This window comes from Notolabrus celidotus, unplaced genomic scaffold, assembly GCF_009762535.1.
Source record: "Notolabrus celidotus isolate fNotCel1 unplaced genomic scaffold, fNotCel1.pri scaffold_220_arrow_ctg1, whole genome shotgun sequence".
NCBI classification, from domain to species: Eukaryota; Metazoa; Chordata; class Actinopteri; order Labriformes; family Labridae; genus Notolabrus; species Notolabrus celidotus.
In genome coordinates, this window is record NW_023260071.1 from 1 (window position 1) to 19,597 (window position 19,597).

General features: G+C 40.4%; 1 protein-coding gene across 1 annotated transcript; it reads right to left on the reverse strand.

Annotated features, from left to right (window-relative positions):
• Nucleotides 1-6,942: 6,942 nt before the first annotated feature.
• On the reverse strand, nt 6,943-17,510 carry LOC117809063 (U6 snRNA-associated Sm-like protein LSm3). The gene is made up of 4 exons (XM_034678759.1): nt 17,379-17,510; nt 11,311-11,421; nt 11,133-11,228; nt 6,943-7,610 (listed from the first exon to the last, which is right to left on the reverse strand). The coding sequence occupies exons 1-4, from the start codon at nt 17,397-17,399 to the stop codon at nt 7,530-7,532; spliced, it is 309 nt and encodes a 102-aa protein (XP_034534650.1). The 5' UTR covers nt 17,400-17,510; the 3' UTR covers nt 6,943-7,529.
• Between the last annotated feature and the right edge of the window lie 2,087 nt (nt 17,511-19,597).

Sequence of the window (19,597 nt, forward strand, 5' to 3'; positions counted from 1 at the left end):
GAAGGAAGAAAGAAAGGAAAGAAAGAAAGAAAGAAAGAAAGAAAGAAAGAAAGAAAGAAAGAAAGAAAGAAGAAAGAAAGAAAGAAAGAAAGAAAGAAAGAAAGAAAGAAAGAGAGAAAGGATGAATAACAGACTCCTGATTTCTGGAAATGAGCTCCAGAAATACTCTCACATCGTACGTAAGCACACTCTGCACTCCTCGTGTCCGTGAGGCGGACGGCAGAAGTTCAGTTTAAGCTGCAGGGACGAAGACGCAGGACTGAGTTAAACTGAAAGGTCGGCATGCTAATATGTTTGTGCAGCGTGTTAGCATGCAAACATTTTTTTTTAACTTGCCGTCAGTAAAGATGCACATCAGGGGCTGGTTGTGCCTTAATGTGGGGTGCTGCAGAGTCCTCACTACACATGCATTAGAACTAGCTGGAGTTGTTGCACCATGAAGACGTGAGGCTCATCTCTACTGACAGAGCGTGACATCCTCACGAACCAGAAGACTGATGCAGGAATGATGTTTTCAGTGACTCTGGTGAACTTGCAGCAGTGGCCAACGCGGACTTGAGCTCTACATTCTTGTGTGTGGATAATCGTTGGTGGATGTTTGATAACACAGAGAGGCTAATGCATGCTTTTAAAACCAGCAGGCTGGACGACTGTGACGCTCTCCTTTCTGGTCTTCCAAAGAACACAATTAACAAACTGCAGTTAATACAAAATGCAGCAGCTACAGTTTTAACAAAGACCAGAAGGAGAGCTCACACTACGCCTGTTTTAAAGGTGACATATCATGCAAAATGGACTTTTTAATGGTTCTCTACCTGAAATATGTGTCCCTGTCTACAAACCCCCCGAGAATGAAAAGAATCCATTCTGCCCCTGTTCTGATTTCTCCACCTTTCTGTAAATGTGTGCTGAAACCAGCCGTTTCAGACTTCAGTGTTTTTGTTACGTAACAACAATATCCGGTCTGTAACAGGAAGTCAGAGCTCGGAGCTTGTTCAGCCCATAGACTGTATAAAATACAACTCAACCCCTCCTCCGTTTTTCATTCCCTGCACACATGTGTGCTAACAAGGAGCTTAGGAGGGAGGCATGCTAGTTGTAGGCTGTCTTAATAAACACAAAGGTCGCTTTGACTCCCCACGTCTGCAGATTTGAAGATCTAGTGGATGATTTTTATTTGTCATGGATAAGTGCTAGCGCTAGTTAGCATAGCCACATAGCTACATGTTCATAGCTGTAGCTGTAGCTGTAGCTGTAGCTGTAGCTGTTGTGGTGGCGTGACCCGGCCGTGAGGCGATCGTCCAGCGGAGCAGTGACCAGAAATGAGGCTTCGAACTCAGTATAAAAGTTTACACACAAAGTTTATTCATGCAGCATGAGAGAGAAGTTACAGCATACTCAAGAGCATCTGAAGTTCTCCTTCAAACGACGGAGATGCTCAATACTTTATAGTTCATCGAACATAGGCAAGGCAAGGCAAGGCAGCTTTATTTGTATAGCGCATTTCATACACGAGGGCAACTCAATGTGCTTTACATTAAAACATTAAAAGCATTGGAGACATTCAGACAAGCATAAAAGAACATAATTAAAATGACAAATATAATAAAACAGAAAAGAAAAGGAAAATTAGAAATATATTAAAAATTACATTAAAATTTTAATTTAAAGTGAGTTAAAATAATCTAAGATAGGAAGGTAGAGGTAAATAAGAAAGTCTTAATCTGTGATTTAAAAGAGGTGAGAGTTGGAGCAGACCTGCAGCTTTCAGGGAGTGTGTTCCAGATATGTGGAGCAGAATGACTAAACACTGCTTCACCATGTTTCCTTCTGACTCTAGGAACTGAAAGCAGACCAGTACCTGATGACCTCAGAGGTCGAGGTGGTTCATAAAGCAGAAGCAGATCAGCCTAAACCATTCAGGTCTTTATAAACCATCAGCAGGATTTTAAAGTCTATTCTCTGACAGACAGGAAGCCAGTGTAGAGATCTAAGAACTGGAGTGATGTGGTCTACTTTGTTGGTCCTTGTTAGGACTCGAGCAGCAGCATTCTGTATGAGCTGCAGCCGTCTGATGGACTTTTTAGGGAGTCCTGTAAAGACCCCGTTACAGTAGTCTAGTCTGCTAAAGATAAATGCATGGACGAGTTTTTCTGCATCCTGCTGATACATGAGTCCTTTAATCCTTGATATATTCTTAAGGTGATAGTAGGCTGACTTTGTAATTGTCTTAGGGGGGAAAGGGAGGGGGAAACATGTGTACGTGTCATCTTAATACAGTTGTTCATAAAGAAAAGACAAAGGGAGGGGGTGACAGGTGTGGGTGAGTTGCAATCAAGGGTGAGCAAAGGGTCATGTCAGGTGAACATTGTACCCTGGAAACAACAGAGACATTACCTCAGTCTAGCGGTTTACAAAAAGCATATGTCTACAACTTACGACACTTGCGGTTATCAAAAAAACATATATCAACAATTCTTAAGAAAGCGTACATCGTTACCATTGAATATTTATGTCATCATAAGGCGCTCATTTATCATAATACAAACCGTTTATCATCATGTTACCAAAAAAATCCCCTCAGCTCACATTCAACCACAACCTGAGACTATGGTGGGCCTTTCGGCCTTTTGCAAGGCAGTGGGCTGAAGATGTGAAACCACATCCGGGCTAAACCTGCCTTGAACTGCAGAAGCGGAGGTTCTGTCCTCGATTTCACCTTTGTGCAGATATTTGCACAGATCTCTGACCTTACGCCTTACTATTTACAGGCTACTTCAATAAATCAAGTATAATGAAAAACATATTGATACAATTGTTAAAAAGAAGAATACATGAACATAATAAGAAGCACAGGATTATCTGTAAGAAAAATGCATGATTATAATAGAGGGTATTAATCAAGATTCCACACTGTGTACCAAGACACACGTCGACATACTGACAAATAAAACAACAAGAAACACTAAATCTGTGACCAATCCTTCAGAAAGGTCCCGCTGCCTTTCTGGTAGAGGTCGGTTTGACTCCCCACGTCTGCAGATTTGAAGATCTAGTGGATGATTTTTATTTATCATGGATAAGTGCTAGCGCTAGTTAGCATAGCCACATGTCGTAGCTGTAGCTGTGTACCAAGACACACGTCGACATACTGATAAATAAAACAACAAGAAACACTAAATCTGTGACCAATGGTTCAGAAAGGTCCTGCTACAGGCGCCTCTCCGTCAGGATCAGATTCTGGATCAGATTCAGAGGGTTGAAGTAACGCGGGTCTGTGAGCAGCCGTGTATATTCAACCAACATGTAAACATTAGATCAACGTGCTGGAGAGCCGAGGCCACATCCACTTCCTGAGGGGGCGTGGTCAGAGAGAAAACAGACTGTTCTGAGGAGGGCTGAAGAAGAGGGTTTTTCAGTCAGACCAAAACCTGATTTCAAAGTGTTTTTTTGAGCATAAACTTTAAAGACATGTTTTGGGGACCTCTTAGACCAATATATGTTGATGAAAAAAGCGTGATATGTCACCTTTAAAGTCTTTACATTGGCTGCCTGTTTCTTTTCATATTGATGTTAAAATTATTTCACTAGTGTTTAAGGCGCTGCACGGCCTCGCACCAGACTACATCTCAGAGATGCTTTGAGTGTACAAACCAGGAAGGCCTCTCAGATCCTCCAGCTTCTCTCTTTCAGCTGTTCCTCAGAGGAGAACAGAAACATTCAGTGACTCTGCTTTCAGCCAGGACGCTCCTAAAGTATGGAACAGCCTGCTGGAGGATCTGAGAGGAGCTAAATGTAATCTAAAAACATATTTATTCAGTCTGGCTTTTATGTAGGGTTATCTTATTCTATTTTTATTCTGTGATTAGATTTGATTTCAGGGATCTTTATTAACCTAGATATTGAGGACCAATGAAAACAAAGGAGTTATTGAATTACTCCTCTTCTGTTTAAAACCTGCTCAGAAGGTCAAAATAGCCGACTGCACCAGAAACTCTGGACTCTCAGCTCCAGATTCTGCATTGATTCTGAAAACCTGTTCATAGAGATTAATCATCAATAAACACAAAGTACCTCTGAGGTAAGTTTGGAGTAAGTTTGATAACATTTGTCTGACGTGTGTGTGAACTATATAAAGTCTGTAAACTACATGTGCACCAATTCACATCCTTCTACATCCACATCTCACAGCATCACCGTCTCCTGCAGATGTGTTCAGGTCTATACTGCCCTCTAGTGGTGGAGCATGAGGACTTGTGTTACTACAGGTATATGCACTGGACACGGCTGTTCTCTGTCATGATGCTTTTAAATTTTATATTTCAGAGGTTTTTTTCAAGTTTTAGTTTTAGATGATAACAGCAGATTCAAGTAAAAACTCACTTCACCAGGGAGGTAATCCAGCATTGCAGAACGATGTTAAAGTACAGGATCATGACAATAATTAACCCCTGACTGTTCTGTTACCTTTATTAAAGCTTCAATCAGCGACTTTTAAAACAGTCATTTCATTTTGAATATCAGTCGGTTTTTTTTACTGACATTTTCTGATCTCAACGTTTGTCTCCAATCGTGGAAAAAAAAAAAAGATAAATATATTTTATTTTAAATACTCCTCGTTGACATAGAAAGATGCTGAAAAGGAAAAACCTTCAGTTTATAACCTGTAAATATTTACCGTTATTTTATTATTATCAGAAACAAAATAAATTAAAGCCGCAAGCAGCGATGAACGGGCCCTCGCACACCTGCAGCCGCCGCCTACGCGAGCCACCGCCACGTGTAAACCGCCGCCTGATATTTGCCACCACACGATGCGAAAGCAAGACCTGAGAGTATATGCTGCCTCAGGTGGTGCAAATGTTCCAAGTTTTTGGCAGATTGCCAAGAAAACCTCCAAACTTGACAGTGTGCCACGCCCACAATTTTAGTCTGAACAGAATTCCTTTAACAATAATTTAATCGTCAATATGTCTGCTATAGAATGTTCCTTGTTTGGACTGAATCAGAGACAAACTCTAGGAGGAGCTCTCAAAAGTATGCACCCTTATTTGGGCGTCATTCTTCACATTCAAAGCTGTATGTGTGTTTGATGCCCCGCCTCAACGTGTGCCACGCCCACAATTTTAGTCTGAACAAAATATGTTCTGATAATTTTTTCTCGTCAAGGTGTCTCCTATAGGTTGCCCTTGGTTTGGACTGAATCTGAGAAAAGCTCTCGGAGTTAATAGCGAAAGTATGCACTCTTATTTTGACGCCATTTTTCATGTTCAAAGCTAGGTGGCGCTCTTCCTGTTGAGTTTGGGATATGGGTGCAAGAGGCTTTTTTGTGCGTCCTGATGCCATGAATATGCGTAAAATTTTTTCAAGCATGTAGCTCAAAATAACCTCTATGGGGAGGGGTTTTTGAAAACTGTAGGGGGCGCTAGTGAGCACATTTTTTCAACTTTTTTTGCGAAACCTATAAAATGTCGCAATTTTCCCAGGACTGATGAGTGTGTTGGATGAGGTGAGATTACGTGTAGTTTAAAGTCACAAAAATCAATTTTCTGACGTTTTTTTTTTTTATGCCCCGCCCCAAAGTCTGCCACGCCCACATCTTTTGTCTGAATGGAATTTGTTCTGATAATTTTTTCTTGTCAGTGTGTCTGCTATAGGTTGACCTTGGTTTGGACTGAATCAGAGAAAAGCTCTAGGAGATAATAGTGAAAGTATGCACCCTTATTTGGACGTTTTTGGACACTTTTTGGAGCCATTTTTGATTTTCAAAAATAGGTGGCGCTCTTCCTGTTGAGTTTCAGATATGTGTGTGAGAGGCTTTTTTGTGCGTCCTGATGCCAAGAATATGCGTAAAATTTTTCAAGCATGTAGCTCAAAATAACCCCAATACGGAGGCATTTTTGAAAATTTTAGGGGGCGCTAGAGAGCACATTTTGGGATTTTTTTTTGTGAGACCCATAAATTAGTAAATTTTTCACCAGGCCCGATGAGTGTGCAAAAATATCCATGCTTTTATTCACGTTCAGGGGGCCAAAAATGCGTTTGAAGTCGCGTGACAAAGAATAAAAATCTCAAATTCAAAAGCTGGATCCAGCTCATGTTGTCTAAGTTTATAAATTTTAGATTTTTAATCTTTTTTAAATTTTTGAATAAAATAAGTTAATATTTTATTATAATTTAATATTTTTCATACAATAATTTCATATCTGAATAGAAAAATTTAATAATTTGATCTAAGAATTTCATATTTTTTTATATAGTAGTTTCATATATTGATTAAATATTTTTGATAAAATAATTCAATATTTTTTAATATAGTAGTTTCATATATTGATTAAATATTTTTGATAAAATAATTCAATATTTTTTAATATAGTAGTTTCATATATTGATTAAATATTTTTGATAAAATAATTCAATATTTTTTAATATAGTAGTTTCATATATTGATTAAATATTTTTGATAAAATAATTCAATATTTTCTAATATAGTAGTTTCATATATTGATTAAATATTTTTGATAAAATAATTCAATATTTTTTAATATAGTAGTTTCATATATTGATTAAATATTTTTGATAAAATAATTCAATATTTTTAAATAAAATAATTCAATACTTTAAATACAATAATAAAATATTTTTTAAAAACTGTTTAATATTTTTAACATAATTTAATATTTTTTAATACAATAATTTAGTATTTTTAAATATTTTAATGAAATAATTCAATTAATTTAATAGACCAATTTAATAATTGTTAATATAGTAGTTTAGTGTTTAATATGATTTACATTTTTTATAAAATAATTTGATATTTAATATAATTTAATACTTTTTGATAAAATATGTATTTGTTTTTTTTAAATACAAACCTTATATTTTTTAATATAATATATATATATTTTTTTTTTTATAACATATTATATGAACGAAAATACATTTTTCTTTTCAAATCTTTTTTTATTCAAGTTACCAAAACCAAAAGAACACAAATGTTTACACATCTGAGCGTGATGACTCCAAAGTGCCACAAACACTACAAACTGTATCAAATACAAAAACTGAAATCGTCCCAAAGAGACTCAAATGCTCGTCAAACACTCTCCCATCATGTGACTCAGATACCGACAGAGTTTGATGAGAACAAAAGTTTTACTGAAGACATTTTAAATCAAAGTCATGTGACTCCTCGGCTCAGTCTGAAGTCTGAGACACTCGCAGAGATGGGAAATAAGACGACACTAAACCTGAGAGGAGAAGAAAGAAAAGAGTCTTTTTTTTCTTTATGATGATGGAGAGGAATAAACTCAGATAATTTATTATTCTGAAATCAACTAAAACATCATTTAACAAAATAAAAAGGTTCAGAAAGTCTCCTCAGTCCAAACTTAAGTACTCCGTTTGATGTGTGGAAGTGAAATCCTGCGTCGGATCTGACTCTGGGGTCAAAGAGGAGGACGGCGTTGGAGATGAACCGTCGTGTCACAAACTTTCTCATCATGGTACGAACACACAAACAACCCGGGTTAGCCGACCCTGAGGGGCGGAGCTACGAGGACGACGCCGTCTCCTCTGACAAAAAGCATCGGGATGTTCCTTTTGGTCGACTAAAGAGAAACAGAGAGGGAAAATCAAACTTTTATTAAAGAGACACTTAATGAGAGTTTTAAACAAACAACAAATATTTACATCACAAACAAAAGTCTTCAGGATTGAACCTCATGAGAGTTTCACAACACACAGAAGTCGTTCTTCTCTCTTTTTCATCAACATATATTGGTCTAAGAGGTCCTCAAAACATGTCTTTGAAGTTTATTGCTCATAAAAACACTTTGAAATCAGATTCTGGTCTGCCTGTAAACCCCTCTTCTTCAGCCCTGCTCAGAACAGGCTGTTTTCTGTGTCTGTGCCTTTAAATGAGAATGAGCTCTCTGACCACGCCCCCTCAGGAAGTGGGTGTGGCCTCGGCTGTCCAGCACGTTGATCTAATGTTTACATGTTGGCTGAATATACACGGCTGCTCACAGACCCGCGTTACTTCAACCCTCTGAATCTGATCCAGAATCTGATCCTGACGGAGAGGCGCCTGCAGCAGGACCTTTCTGAACCATTGGTCACAGATTTAGTGTTTCTTGTTGTTTTATTGGTCGGCATGTCGACGTGCGTTTTGGTACACAGCTACGAACATGTAGCTATGTGGCTATGCTAACTAGCGCTAGCACTTTTCCATGAAAACTAAAAATCATCCACTAGATCTTCAAATCTGCAGACGTGGGGAGTCAAAGCGACCTTTGTGTTTATTAAGACAGCCTACAACTAGCACGCCTCCCTCCTAAGCTCCTTGTTAGCACACATGTGTGCAGGGAATGAAAAACGGAGGAGGGGTTGAGTTGTATTTTATACAGTCTATGGGCTGAACAAGCTCCGAGCTCTGACTTCCTGTTACAGACCGGATGGCGTTGTGACGTATGAAAAACACTGAAGTCTGAAACGGCTGGTTTCAGCACACATTTACAGAAAGGTGGAGAAATCAGAACAGGGGCAGAATGGAGTCTTTTCATTCTCGGGGGGTTTGTAGACAGGGACACATATTTCAGGTAGAGAACCATTAAAAAGTCCATTTTGCATGATGCCCCGCCTCAATGCCTGCCACACCCACATTTTTTGTCCGATCAAAATTTGTTCTGATAATTTTTTCTCGTCAAGGTGTCTACTATAGGTTGACCTTGGTTTGGACTGAATCGGAGCTCTAGAAGTTAATAGCGAAAGTATGCACTCTTATTTTGGCCCCGTTTTTCATGTTCAAAGCTAGGTGGCGCTCTTCCTGTTGAGTTTGGGATATGGGTGCAAGAGGCTTTTTTGTGCGTCCTGATGCCATAAATATGGGTAAAAACTTTCAAGCATGTAGCTCAAAATAACCCCTATGGGGAGGGGCTTTTGAAAACTGTAGGGGGCGCTAGTGAGCACATTTTTTCAACTTTTTTTTACGAAACTCATAAAATGTCGCAATTTTCCCCAGGACTGATGAGTGTGTTGGATGAGGTGAGATTACGTGCATTTTAAAGTCACAAAAATCCATTTTACGGCGTTTTTTTTTTTAATGCCCCGCCCCAAAGTCTGCCACGCCCACATCTTTCATCTGAACGGAATGCCTTTACTTTGTATTAATCGTCAATGTGTTCACTATAGAATGTGCCTAGTTTGGACTGAATCCAAAAAAGCTCTAGGAGAAATTAGCAAAAGTATGCACCCTTGCACAGACCCATTTTGGCCCCATTTTTCATGTTCAAAGCTAGGTGGCGCTCTTCCTGTTGAGTTTCAAATATGGGTGCAAGAGGCTTTTTTGTGTGTCCTGATGCCATGAATATGGGTAAAAATTTTCAAGCATGTAGCTCAAAATAAGACCTATGGGGAGGGTTTTTTGAAAACTGTAGGGGGCGCTAGTGAGCACATTTTTTCAACTTTTTTTTACGAAACTCATAAAATGTCACAATTTTCCCCAGGACTGATGAGTGTGTTGGATGAGGTGAGATTACGTGCATTTTAAAGTCACAAAAATCAATTTTCCGATGTTTTTTTTTTTATGCCCCGCCCCAAAGTCTGCCACGCCCACATCTTTCGTCTGAACAGAATGCCTTTACTTTGTATTAATCATCAATGTGTTTACTATAGAATGTGCCTCGTTTGGACTGAATCCAAAAAAGCTCTAGGAGAAATTAGCAAAAGTATGCACCCTTGCACGGACCCATTTTGGCCCCATTTTTCATGTTCAAAGCTAGGTGGCGCTCTTCCTGTTGAGTTTCAAATATGGGTGCAAGAGGCTTTTTTGTGCATCCTGATGCCATGAATATGTGTAGGACTTTTCATGCATATAGCTCAAAAAAAAATTTTACCTCTAGGGGGCGCTACTGAATTTTTTTTTTGCGAGATCTATAATTACTTGCAATTTTCACCAGACCCGATGAGTGTGCAAAAATACTTGCTTTCATTAACGTTCAGGGGTCCAAAACTGCAATCTCCTATAATAATAACCCTTAGGGTTACGATAGGGCCTTCGCCACCAGCGGTGCTCGGGCCCTAATAATTCATTTTATTTATAGGTGCCTTTCTGGACACCAAAGGTCACCTTACAACATAGCAATAATAAAAGCAACACTCAGCAGTAAATAAATACAGACATTAGAATAAAGATACAATACTAGAAGGATGAGAGGGGGAGGGGAAGTCATTCCAGTCCCAAGGAGACGGATTAGAGTGAGCATGCTTGGAGGAAAAGGTGAGTTTTGAGGCGGGATCTGAAGGTGGTGGGAGAGGTGGACTTTTGTATGTCCAGGGGGAGAGAGATCCAGAGGCGGGGGACCAAGCGGCTGAAGGCTCTCCACTCCATGGTGGTCCAGCGAGCAGGTGGGAGGGTGAGCTGGGTGGAAGAGGAGGACCTGAGACTACAGTAGGGTGGGTATTTTTGTATGGAGGAGGTCAATGAGGTCCTGAAGAGCTCGGTTGTTGATGGCCTTGTAGGTGAGGAACAGAATCTTGAAAATGATGCAGTATTTAAGGGGAAGCCAGTGGAGCTGCTGCAGGACACGTGTGATGTGTATCAGAATCAGAGCCAAGAGAAGACTGTGGATGCTGCATGCAATGACATCCCTACACTGACTTTTGGCTGAAATCAAAATAAAGTTGCAGATCTCTGAATGCTGGTCTCAGTTTGTCTCTGTCAGCAGACTCCAGAATGCTCTTACATGTAAATTCAGATATTCTCTCTCTCTCTCCCTCTCTCTGCTCGGCACCGTTGTAGGAATAATCTCTTTTATTATGATCTATTAAACATGCAGCGCCCTGGTGTCCTGGTTACAGCGTGTTATTAAAAAGCTCCTGCATGCTGTTCCAAAAAGAGAAATGTATCTAGATAATGAAGTTTACATTTGATGAAGTGAAACAGGATCGAGCACCAGCAGAGGTCTGTGTTCAACGCAGTCAGACAACAAACCCACGGCACTGCTCCTTTTTCACAGAACTGCAGGAGTCCAAAACCTCTTAAAGAACAGCACAACACTTCACTCTGTCAGACACATTGTGTTAATGTGTGATGCTGCTGCCAGAGTGTAAAAAAGAAACCGACGTGTTACCTTGTACAGTTCTTCATAAGTCTCCTCGTCGATCTCCACCGTCGTCACCGTCTCCTCCACGTCCCCTAAGATCATGTTCAGGTGCTGATCGTACGCCTGAGAGAAACGACAGAGTGTGAGCGGGGAGTTCTGGTCTGCGACTGTGAAACAAAGAATCTAGTGTCAGGGTGAAACTCACGTGCAGTCGACCTCGGAGCTCCCGGTCGTTCCTCATCTTGACGTAGATCCTCTCGTCCAGACTGAGCCGGATCAGATCCAGAGGCTCCTCCACGGTGTTGGTTGTTGGTTGCTGCAACAAAGAGAGGACATCGGTTAGATGAAGAGCTCTTTCAAAGATAAACAGAAGCTCCACTTTTTAAATTCAGGTGGTTAGAGGAATCAAAATGTAGTCTTCAAGGATTTTCAAAGGATCCCTTTCTCTTCTTGAGAGTCAGATCTTTATTCTTTTTCTCTTTCATGAGAGGAACAAAGTGGGAATAGAGCTGAGGAAACATTTCTGGCATCATTTATTTCACTTATTTTAAGAATTATAAGGTCACTAACAAACAACTACTGTTTACTTAAAGGTGACATATCATGCAAAATGGACTTTTTAATGGTTCTCTCCCTGAAATATGTGTCCCTGTCTACAAACCCCCCTGAAAATGAAAAGAATCCATCATGCCCCTGTTCTGATTTCTCCACCTTTCTGTAAATGTGTGCTGAAACCAGCCGTTTCAGACTTCAGTGTTTTTGTTACGTAACAACAATATCCGGTCTGTAACAGGAAGTCAGAGCTCGGAGCTTGTTCAGCCCATAGACTGTATAAAATACAACTCAACCCCTCCTCCGTTTTTCATTCCCTGCACACATGTGTGCTAACAAGGAGCTTAGGAGGGAGGCATGCTAGTTGTAGGCTGTCTTAATAAACACAAAGGTCGCTTTGACTCCCCACGTCTGCAGATTTGAAGATCTAGTGGATGATTTTTATTTATCATGGATAAGTCCTAGCGCTAGTTAGCATAGCTACATAGCTACATCTTCATAGCTGTAGCTGTGTACCAAGACACACGTCTACATACTGACAAATAAAACAACAAGAAACACTAAATCTGTGACCAATGGTTCAGAAAGGTCCTGCTGCAGGCGCCTCTCCGTCAGGATCAGATTCTGGATCAGATTCAGAGGGTTGAAGTAACGCGGGTCTGTGAGCAGCCGTGTATATTCAGCCAACATGTAAACATTAGATCAACGTGCTGGACAGCCGAGGCCACACCCACTTCCTGAGGGGGCGTGGTCAGAGAGAAAACGGAGTGTTCTGAGCAGGGCTGAAGAAGAGGGTTTTTCAGGCAGACCAAAATCTGATTTCAAAGTGTTTTTTTGAGCATAAACTTTTTGGGGACCTCTTAGACCAATATATGTTGATGAAAAAAGCGTGATATGTCACCTTTAAAGGGAAAACTGTGAAAGTGCAAAGGAAAAGTTGCTGAAAAACTTTAGCTGGGGGAGCAAACAGGGCAGAAATGACGGTGACACAGCTGCCTGTCAGTGGTCGCAGGGCGTCTGAAAGCGGTTTGTTTTTTATGTTAAATAACAAAAAACTTCCTTAACAACATAAGAAAGCTTAAGCGCCAGTTGCCGGTAAATCGGTTGCAGCTCTGAGATTCAAACTTGAAGGAAAAACGCAAGAACTTTTTAAAATTAAAGGAACGTGTAAGGAAAGGTAGAACAGGTGTAAACTGTGCCGGTAAAACTAGAACATCTAGATCTTCGGAGGGGAGTCTTTGCCCCAAGTGGAGGAGTTTAAGTGTCTCGGGGTCTTGTTCACGAGCGAGAGATTGACAGATGGATCGGGCGGCGTCTGCAGTGATGTGGACGCTGTAGAGAGAGCTGAGCCAGAAGCCAAAGCTGTCAGTTTACCGGTCAATCTACGTTCACGAGCTGTGGGTGGTGACCGAAAGAACAAGACCGCGAATACAAGCGGTAGAAATGAGCTTTCTCCGCAGGGTGTCTGGGCTCAGACTTAGAGAGAGGGTCAGGAGCTCCGACTCAAAGTAGAGCCGCTGCTTCCCCACGGGGAAGACCCAGGATACGCCGGTGAGATCACATCTCTCAGCTGGCCTGGGAACGCCTCGATATCCTCCCGGAGGAGCTGGTGGAAGTAGCCGGGGAGAGGAGTGTATGGGCTTCCCTGCTGAGGCTGCTGCCCCCAAAGACCCGGACTCATAAGCAGAGGAAGATGGATGGATGGAAATCAGAAATTAACGAATCACCTTCAACTTCAGCAGCAAGACTTTAGACTAAAACTAAGAAAAGAGAGAGTATTAGACCTGTTTTAATGACTTTAGACAGGCTACCTATGTATTTAAGGATCCTTTATGTAAGTTATATCATCCTACATTAAATACATATATTATATTTTATTATGTCTCCCTGTTTTTCTTTGCTGTGGCGTGCTGGGGGTGGAGGTATCAAGGTATCAAGACGGGTGAGGCCAGCAAGCTCAACAAGCTGGTAAAGAAGGCCCGCTCTGTGGTTGGCCTAGAACTGGACAGTCTGGAGTCAGCGGCTGAGAGGAGGTTGATGGACAAACTGCAAGCCATCCTGGACAACATCCTCTCACCCTCTCCATGATGAGCTGTGGCTGATGGGGAGCTCGTTCAGTCAGCGCATCATCCCACCACGGTGCAAGACTGAACGCTTCAGGCGCTCCTTTGAGCCCACCGCCATCAGACTGTTAAACAGTAACGGAGGCCACAGACTGCACCATGCTGACCACTGACACCCCCCTCCATGAACAGATCCATAACATCCCTGCTCTGTCTGTCACACTCAAGCGGCAACCTCCAGTCTAAAAATATGAGTCCAATGCGGAAGTGTTAGAAGCTGCAGTTCATCGAGGATCCGCTTGAGGCTGGCTCCGGAAGTACAGGAAGTCACATACACATGAATGGGGAAAAGACGATCTTTGCAGCGTTAATAAACATGTTTACAGCCTGGTACAAAAGATGAGTGTAGTCTGAATAGCTCATTTCTCGATGTCCTCTCACTGTGAGTTTCTAATTCGGCAATTTCGAAGATATTGAGATTACCAGTCTTCCAATGAGAGGCACAGCTGCCTGTGGGAACACTGCAGCTGTTGGCTAGGAGGCTCAAAGCCCCGCCTCTTTACGTCACACTGGCTCGACAGAAGCAATATGGCTGCCGCAGCCGATTGGTCTCAAAACAGCTCTTCAGAAACAGATGGGTGACGTCACGGATCCTACGTCCATATTTTTTACAGTCTATGTTCACACTCCATCATCCCATCCTGAACTCTCCCTTGACTGCTGCTGGCATTATAATGTATAATATACTGTATTATATAATTACCTTGCTATATTATATTATGTTATATTACATTACTATTCTAACTACAACCCATGGTCATATTACATACAAATATTATTTCTATTTATTGCTTAATTTGTCATTACCAACCATAATCACACCATGTCAACCTGTCACTACTGAAACATGTTTAATACTGCCTGTAATTACTGCTATTTAATTTGAATTCAATTTGTAACATTGTATATATCTAAATTGTACTCTAGCTTTATTTATCTATTTTATTTTACTTATTTTTATTTTATTTTTTATTTTGTTTTATTTTTATTTTGTACTTATGTCTGGGTTGCTGTAACAACTGAATTTCCCCCCCGGGGGGATCAATAAAGTAATATCTTATCTTATCTAATCTTATCTTTTATTCCCTTAATGCAGTGTTTTTCAACCTTTTTTGAGCCAAGGCACATTTCATACATTTAAAAAATCCAGAGTCACACCACCGACCAAAAGTTTACAAAATGACACATTTAGTCTCTCATTATATGAACCTGTTTATCTGAGAGAGGGACTTTGGCTGCTTCTTTAAAGGGGACATATCACGCTTTTTTCATCAACATATATTGGTCTAAGAGGTCCCCAAAACATGTCTTTAAAGTTTATGTTTAAAAAAAACACTTTGAAATCAGATTCTGGTCTGCCTGAAAAGTCCTCTTCTTCATTCCTCATCAGAACACTCTGTTTTCTCTCTGACCACGCCCCCTCCGGAAGTGGATGTGCCTCGGCTCTCCAGCACGTTGATCTAATGTTTACATGTTGGCTGAATATACACGGCTGCTCAGAGATCGCGTTACTTCAACCCTCTGAATCTGATCCTGACGGAGAGGCGCCTGTAGCAGGACCTTTCTGAACGATTGGTCACAGATTTAGTGTTTCTTGTTGTTTTATTTATCAGTATGTAGACGTGTGTCTTGGTACACAGCTACGAACATGTAGCTATGTGGCTATGCTAACTAGCGCTAGCACTTATCCATGATAAATAAAAATCATCCACTAGATCTTCAAATCTGCAGACGTGGGGAGTAAACCCGACCTCTGCCAGAAAGGCAGCAGGACCTTTTATGAAGGATTGGTCACAGATTTAGTGTTTCTTGTTGTTTTATTTGCCAGTATGTCGACGTGTGTCTTGCTACAGCTACAGCTACAGCTACAGCTATGAACATATAGCTATGTGGCTATGCTAACTAGCGCTAGCACTTATCCATTACAAATAAAAATCATCCACTAGATCTTCAAATCTGCAGACGTGGGGAGTAAAACCGACCTTTGTGTTTATTAAGACCGCCTACAACTAGCATGCCTCCCTCCTAAGCTCCTTGTTAGCACACGTGTGCAGGGAATGAAAAACGGAGGAGGGGTTGAGTTGTATTTTATACAGTCTATGGGCTGAACAAGCTCCGAGCTCTGACTTCCTGTTACAGACCGGATGGCGTTGTTACGTAACAAAAACACGGAAGTCTGAAACGGCTCGTTTCACACACATTTACAGAAAGGTGGAGAAATCAAAACAGGGGCAGAATGGATTTTTTTCATTCTCGGGGGGTTTGTAGACAGGGACACATATTTCAGGTAGAGAACCATTAAAAAGTCAATTTTGCATGATATGTCACCTTTAACTGTGTCAAGGCAAAGCATCTTATTTACATGATCTTTGCGGGTAGTGTTAATGTCTCTGTGACAGTGTGTGGCTTTTTGATTTGGCTTTGAGTTCAGCTTCTAAGTAGCTAGCTTTGAGAAGTTGTCTTTTCCACCTCCCATATCACGCTCTTCATCCAGGTTAGAATTTAGTCCAGGGCTCAGTTTGGAGTTTTCCTTTTTGAATATTTACCCATCACTGTTGTACGCCTACGTCTTGTCACATACACCTCTCACACGCATCATTAATTCTGTTGTCTTAAATTAACACGGTCATTAGTGTGCTTTATTGCCACCCAGTGGATGGGTAGCGCAGGTCAGTACATGGACGAGTATTGAATTACTCTGCCAGTCACTACACTGCTGCTACACAGACGCACTACATGGTAAATTATTTGCAGTATATGAATAATACTTTTTTGGACTAATTAAGTGAAATTGGCTGATGTCCCACGGCACACCTGACGATCTGTCACGGCACACTAGTGTTCCACGGCACAGTGGTTGAAAATCACTGCCTTAATGTGAGCTTTAAAGGCTGTGAAGCGGTCTGTAACATCTTTTTAAAGTGCTGATAACCATTTACTTATCTCAAATACTGTCTGCACCTTAATATCATTTGCACTGTTATCTATTGTCATTTTCATTATGCATTTTTAAACTGTCACTGCACTACCTGCACTGTGTACATATGCTGCTTTTATAAAACTGTATTTTATATTTAAATTTTAAATATTTAAAAGCTGGAAGAGAGAAACAGCATCTCGTTTTTCCTGTATGTCTCCTATATACAGTGAAAATTGACAATAAAAACCTTTGAATCTTGAATCTCTTTGAATAAATGCTACATAAATTAGCATTAACTTAATATGAAACACTATACTAGTCAAAACAAAGTCTGATACTCTAAATTAAAATGTTAGGATGAGATAATCTGTTCTGAAATTCAATCTTTGATGTGTTTCTTGCTCTTAATGTAACATAAAGCTGAACTCCGACATGTCAACAAACACGTTTATGTCACGCTCTCATTCAAACAGGCGCCTTGTCTGCTAACGAAGCTAACCTAGCTAGCTTGTTTTAACAGGCCGTGACTCGTTTTAAAAGGAATAAACAAACACAGGATGAAACTAGAGCCAGAATAAATCAGGTCTGTTATTTATCTATGTGTCGCCACTCTGTCGGTTTAACTTTAAACTCTCTAAAAGGATGAATCAATGAAAGTTTGAACGCTAAAGCACAAACCTGCTCCACTTCGTCCGCCATTTTTTTCCGAGTCTGCGCAGTGCGGTCTGAGCGGCGGGAGGTGGGTTGCCAGATCTCAGGAAAACACGCGTTTGGAGAAAATACCAAACACCTGTTTTCAGGGTGTTGCTCCTCTTACAGCTTGGGTCAACTGGTTTTAATCACACACACACACACATACAGCACGTTTATCATCAAAACACAATTAATTAGTTTAGCAAACACAAGCCTACGAATTTAAAGAATAAAAACACTCCTTGTTTCTTTTTACATATATACATATATCAAGGATTAAAGGACTTATGTCTCAGCAGGATGCAGAAAAACTCGTCCATGCATTTATCTTTAGCAGACTAGACTACTGTAACGGGGTCTTTACAGGACTCCCTAAAAAGTCCATCAGACGGCTGCAGCTCATACAGAATGCTGCTGCTCGAGTCCTAACAAGGACCAAAAAAGTAGACCACATTACTCCAGTTCTTAGATCTCTACACTGGCTTCCTGTCTGTCAGAGAATAGACTTTAAAATCCTGCTGATGGTTTATAAAGCACTGAATGGTTTAGGCCCAAAATACATTGCTGATCTGCTACTACTTTATGAACCACCTCGACCTCTGAGGTCATCAGGTACTGGTCTGCTTTCAGTTCCTAGAGTCAGAACGAAACATGGTGAAGCAGCGTTTAGTCATTATGCTCCACATATCTGGAACAAGCTCCCTGAAAGCTGCAGGTCTGCTCAAACTCTCACCTCTTTTAAATCAAAGATTAAGACTTTTTTATTTACCTCTGCCTTCCTATCTTAGATTATTTTAACCCACTTTAAATTAAAATTTTAATGTAATTTTTAATATATTTCTAATTTTCCTTTTCTTTTCTGTTTTATTATATTTGTCATTTTAATTATGTTCTTTTATGCTTGTCTGAATGTCTCCAATGCTTTTAATGTGTTAATGTAAAGCACATTGAGTTGCCCTCGTGTATGAAATGCGCTATACAAATAAAGCTGCCTTGCCTTGCCTTGCCTACATCAGATAAACATTGATTGTTAGATCATGCAGGTCATGTCAAAGCTATTTTTTTCAGCCTATATGACCTGCAATATCAAAATAGAGCAGAACTGACTATGAACCAATGCTTCTTTTAGTGGCATAGATTATGTTTTGCAACATTTTGCAAATCTCACGACCAAAACAGAACCATGCAACATGTTTGTAAGAAGCTGATAAAACACACTGTACATTATTATCTTTCAGCAATGATAAAGTACACATTTAGAGTTGGATTAGCAATAATCAGGAGAAATAACCATTGTGTATTTACCTTCTTTACCTCCTAAGATCTGCTTTTAGTTTCTATGCTCCAGATATTTGGAATTTACTGCAGAATAACTTTAAACTGACCACAAGAATTCCAATGAGACAATTCTGAGTTTTAATTTCTGATCTTATTCATTTTAATAGTTTTTGCTTAAATACTTGCTGTTATTGTTTTTGCGATTTTTTAAATGTATTTTATTGTCTAATTTTGTGCCTCTGAACAACCATATTTTTATTTCAATCAATCAATCAATCAATCTTTATTTGTATAGCGCCAAATCACAACAAACGTTATCTCAAGACGCTTTTACAAACATAGGAGGTCTAGACCACTCTATGTCAAATTATGAACAGAGACCCAACACCAAGACAGGGTAAGACTCAGTCTGACTCCACCTTAGTCCATCATGAGCATTGCACATCGCAGTATTTAGCTAGTTACAGTGGAGAGGACAAACTTCCTTTTAACAGGCAGAAACCTCCAGCAGGACCAGACTCATGTTAGACAGCCATCATGCCTCGACCGAGTTGGGTCTGGAAAGACAGATAGAGGGGAGTAAGAGAGAGAGGTGATAGTGATGAGACGAGTCGTAGAAGCTGTTGCCGCTGGAGTCCAGCACGTCCGTATCAGCTGGAGTCCAGATCGTCCACAGCAGGAGGACGTCAACGGCAGCTCAGAGGAATCTACGAGACAAGGGAGCTCAGGGACTCCAGAAAGGTCTATGGTTAGTAACTTTAATGGGACAGGCAGAGTTAAAGTAAGTGATGAAGGGGTTGGGGGGAAGAAGGTGAGCTAGGATCCCAGTGTGTCAGTGTGCCAGTTCCCCCGGCAGTCTAGGCCTATAGCAGCATGACAAAAGCTGGTCCAAGCCTGATCCAGCTCTAACTATAAGCTTTATCAAA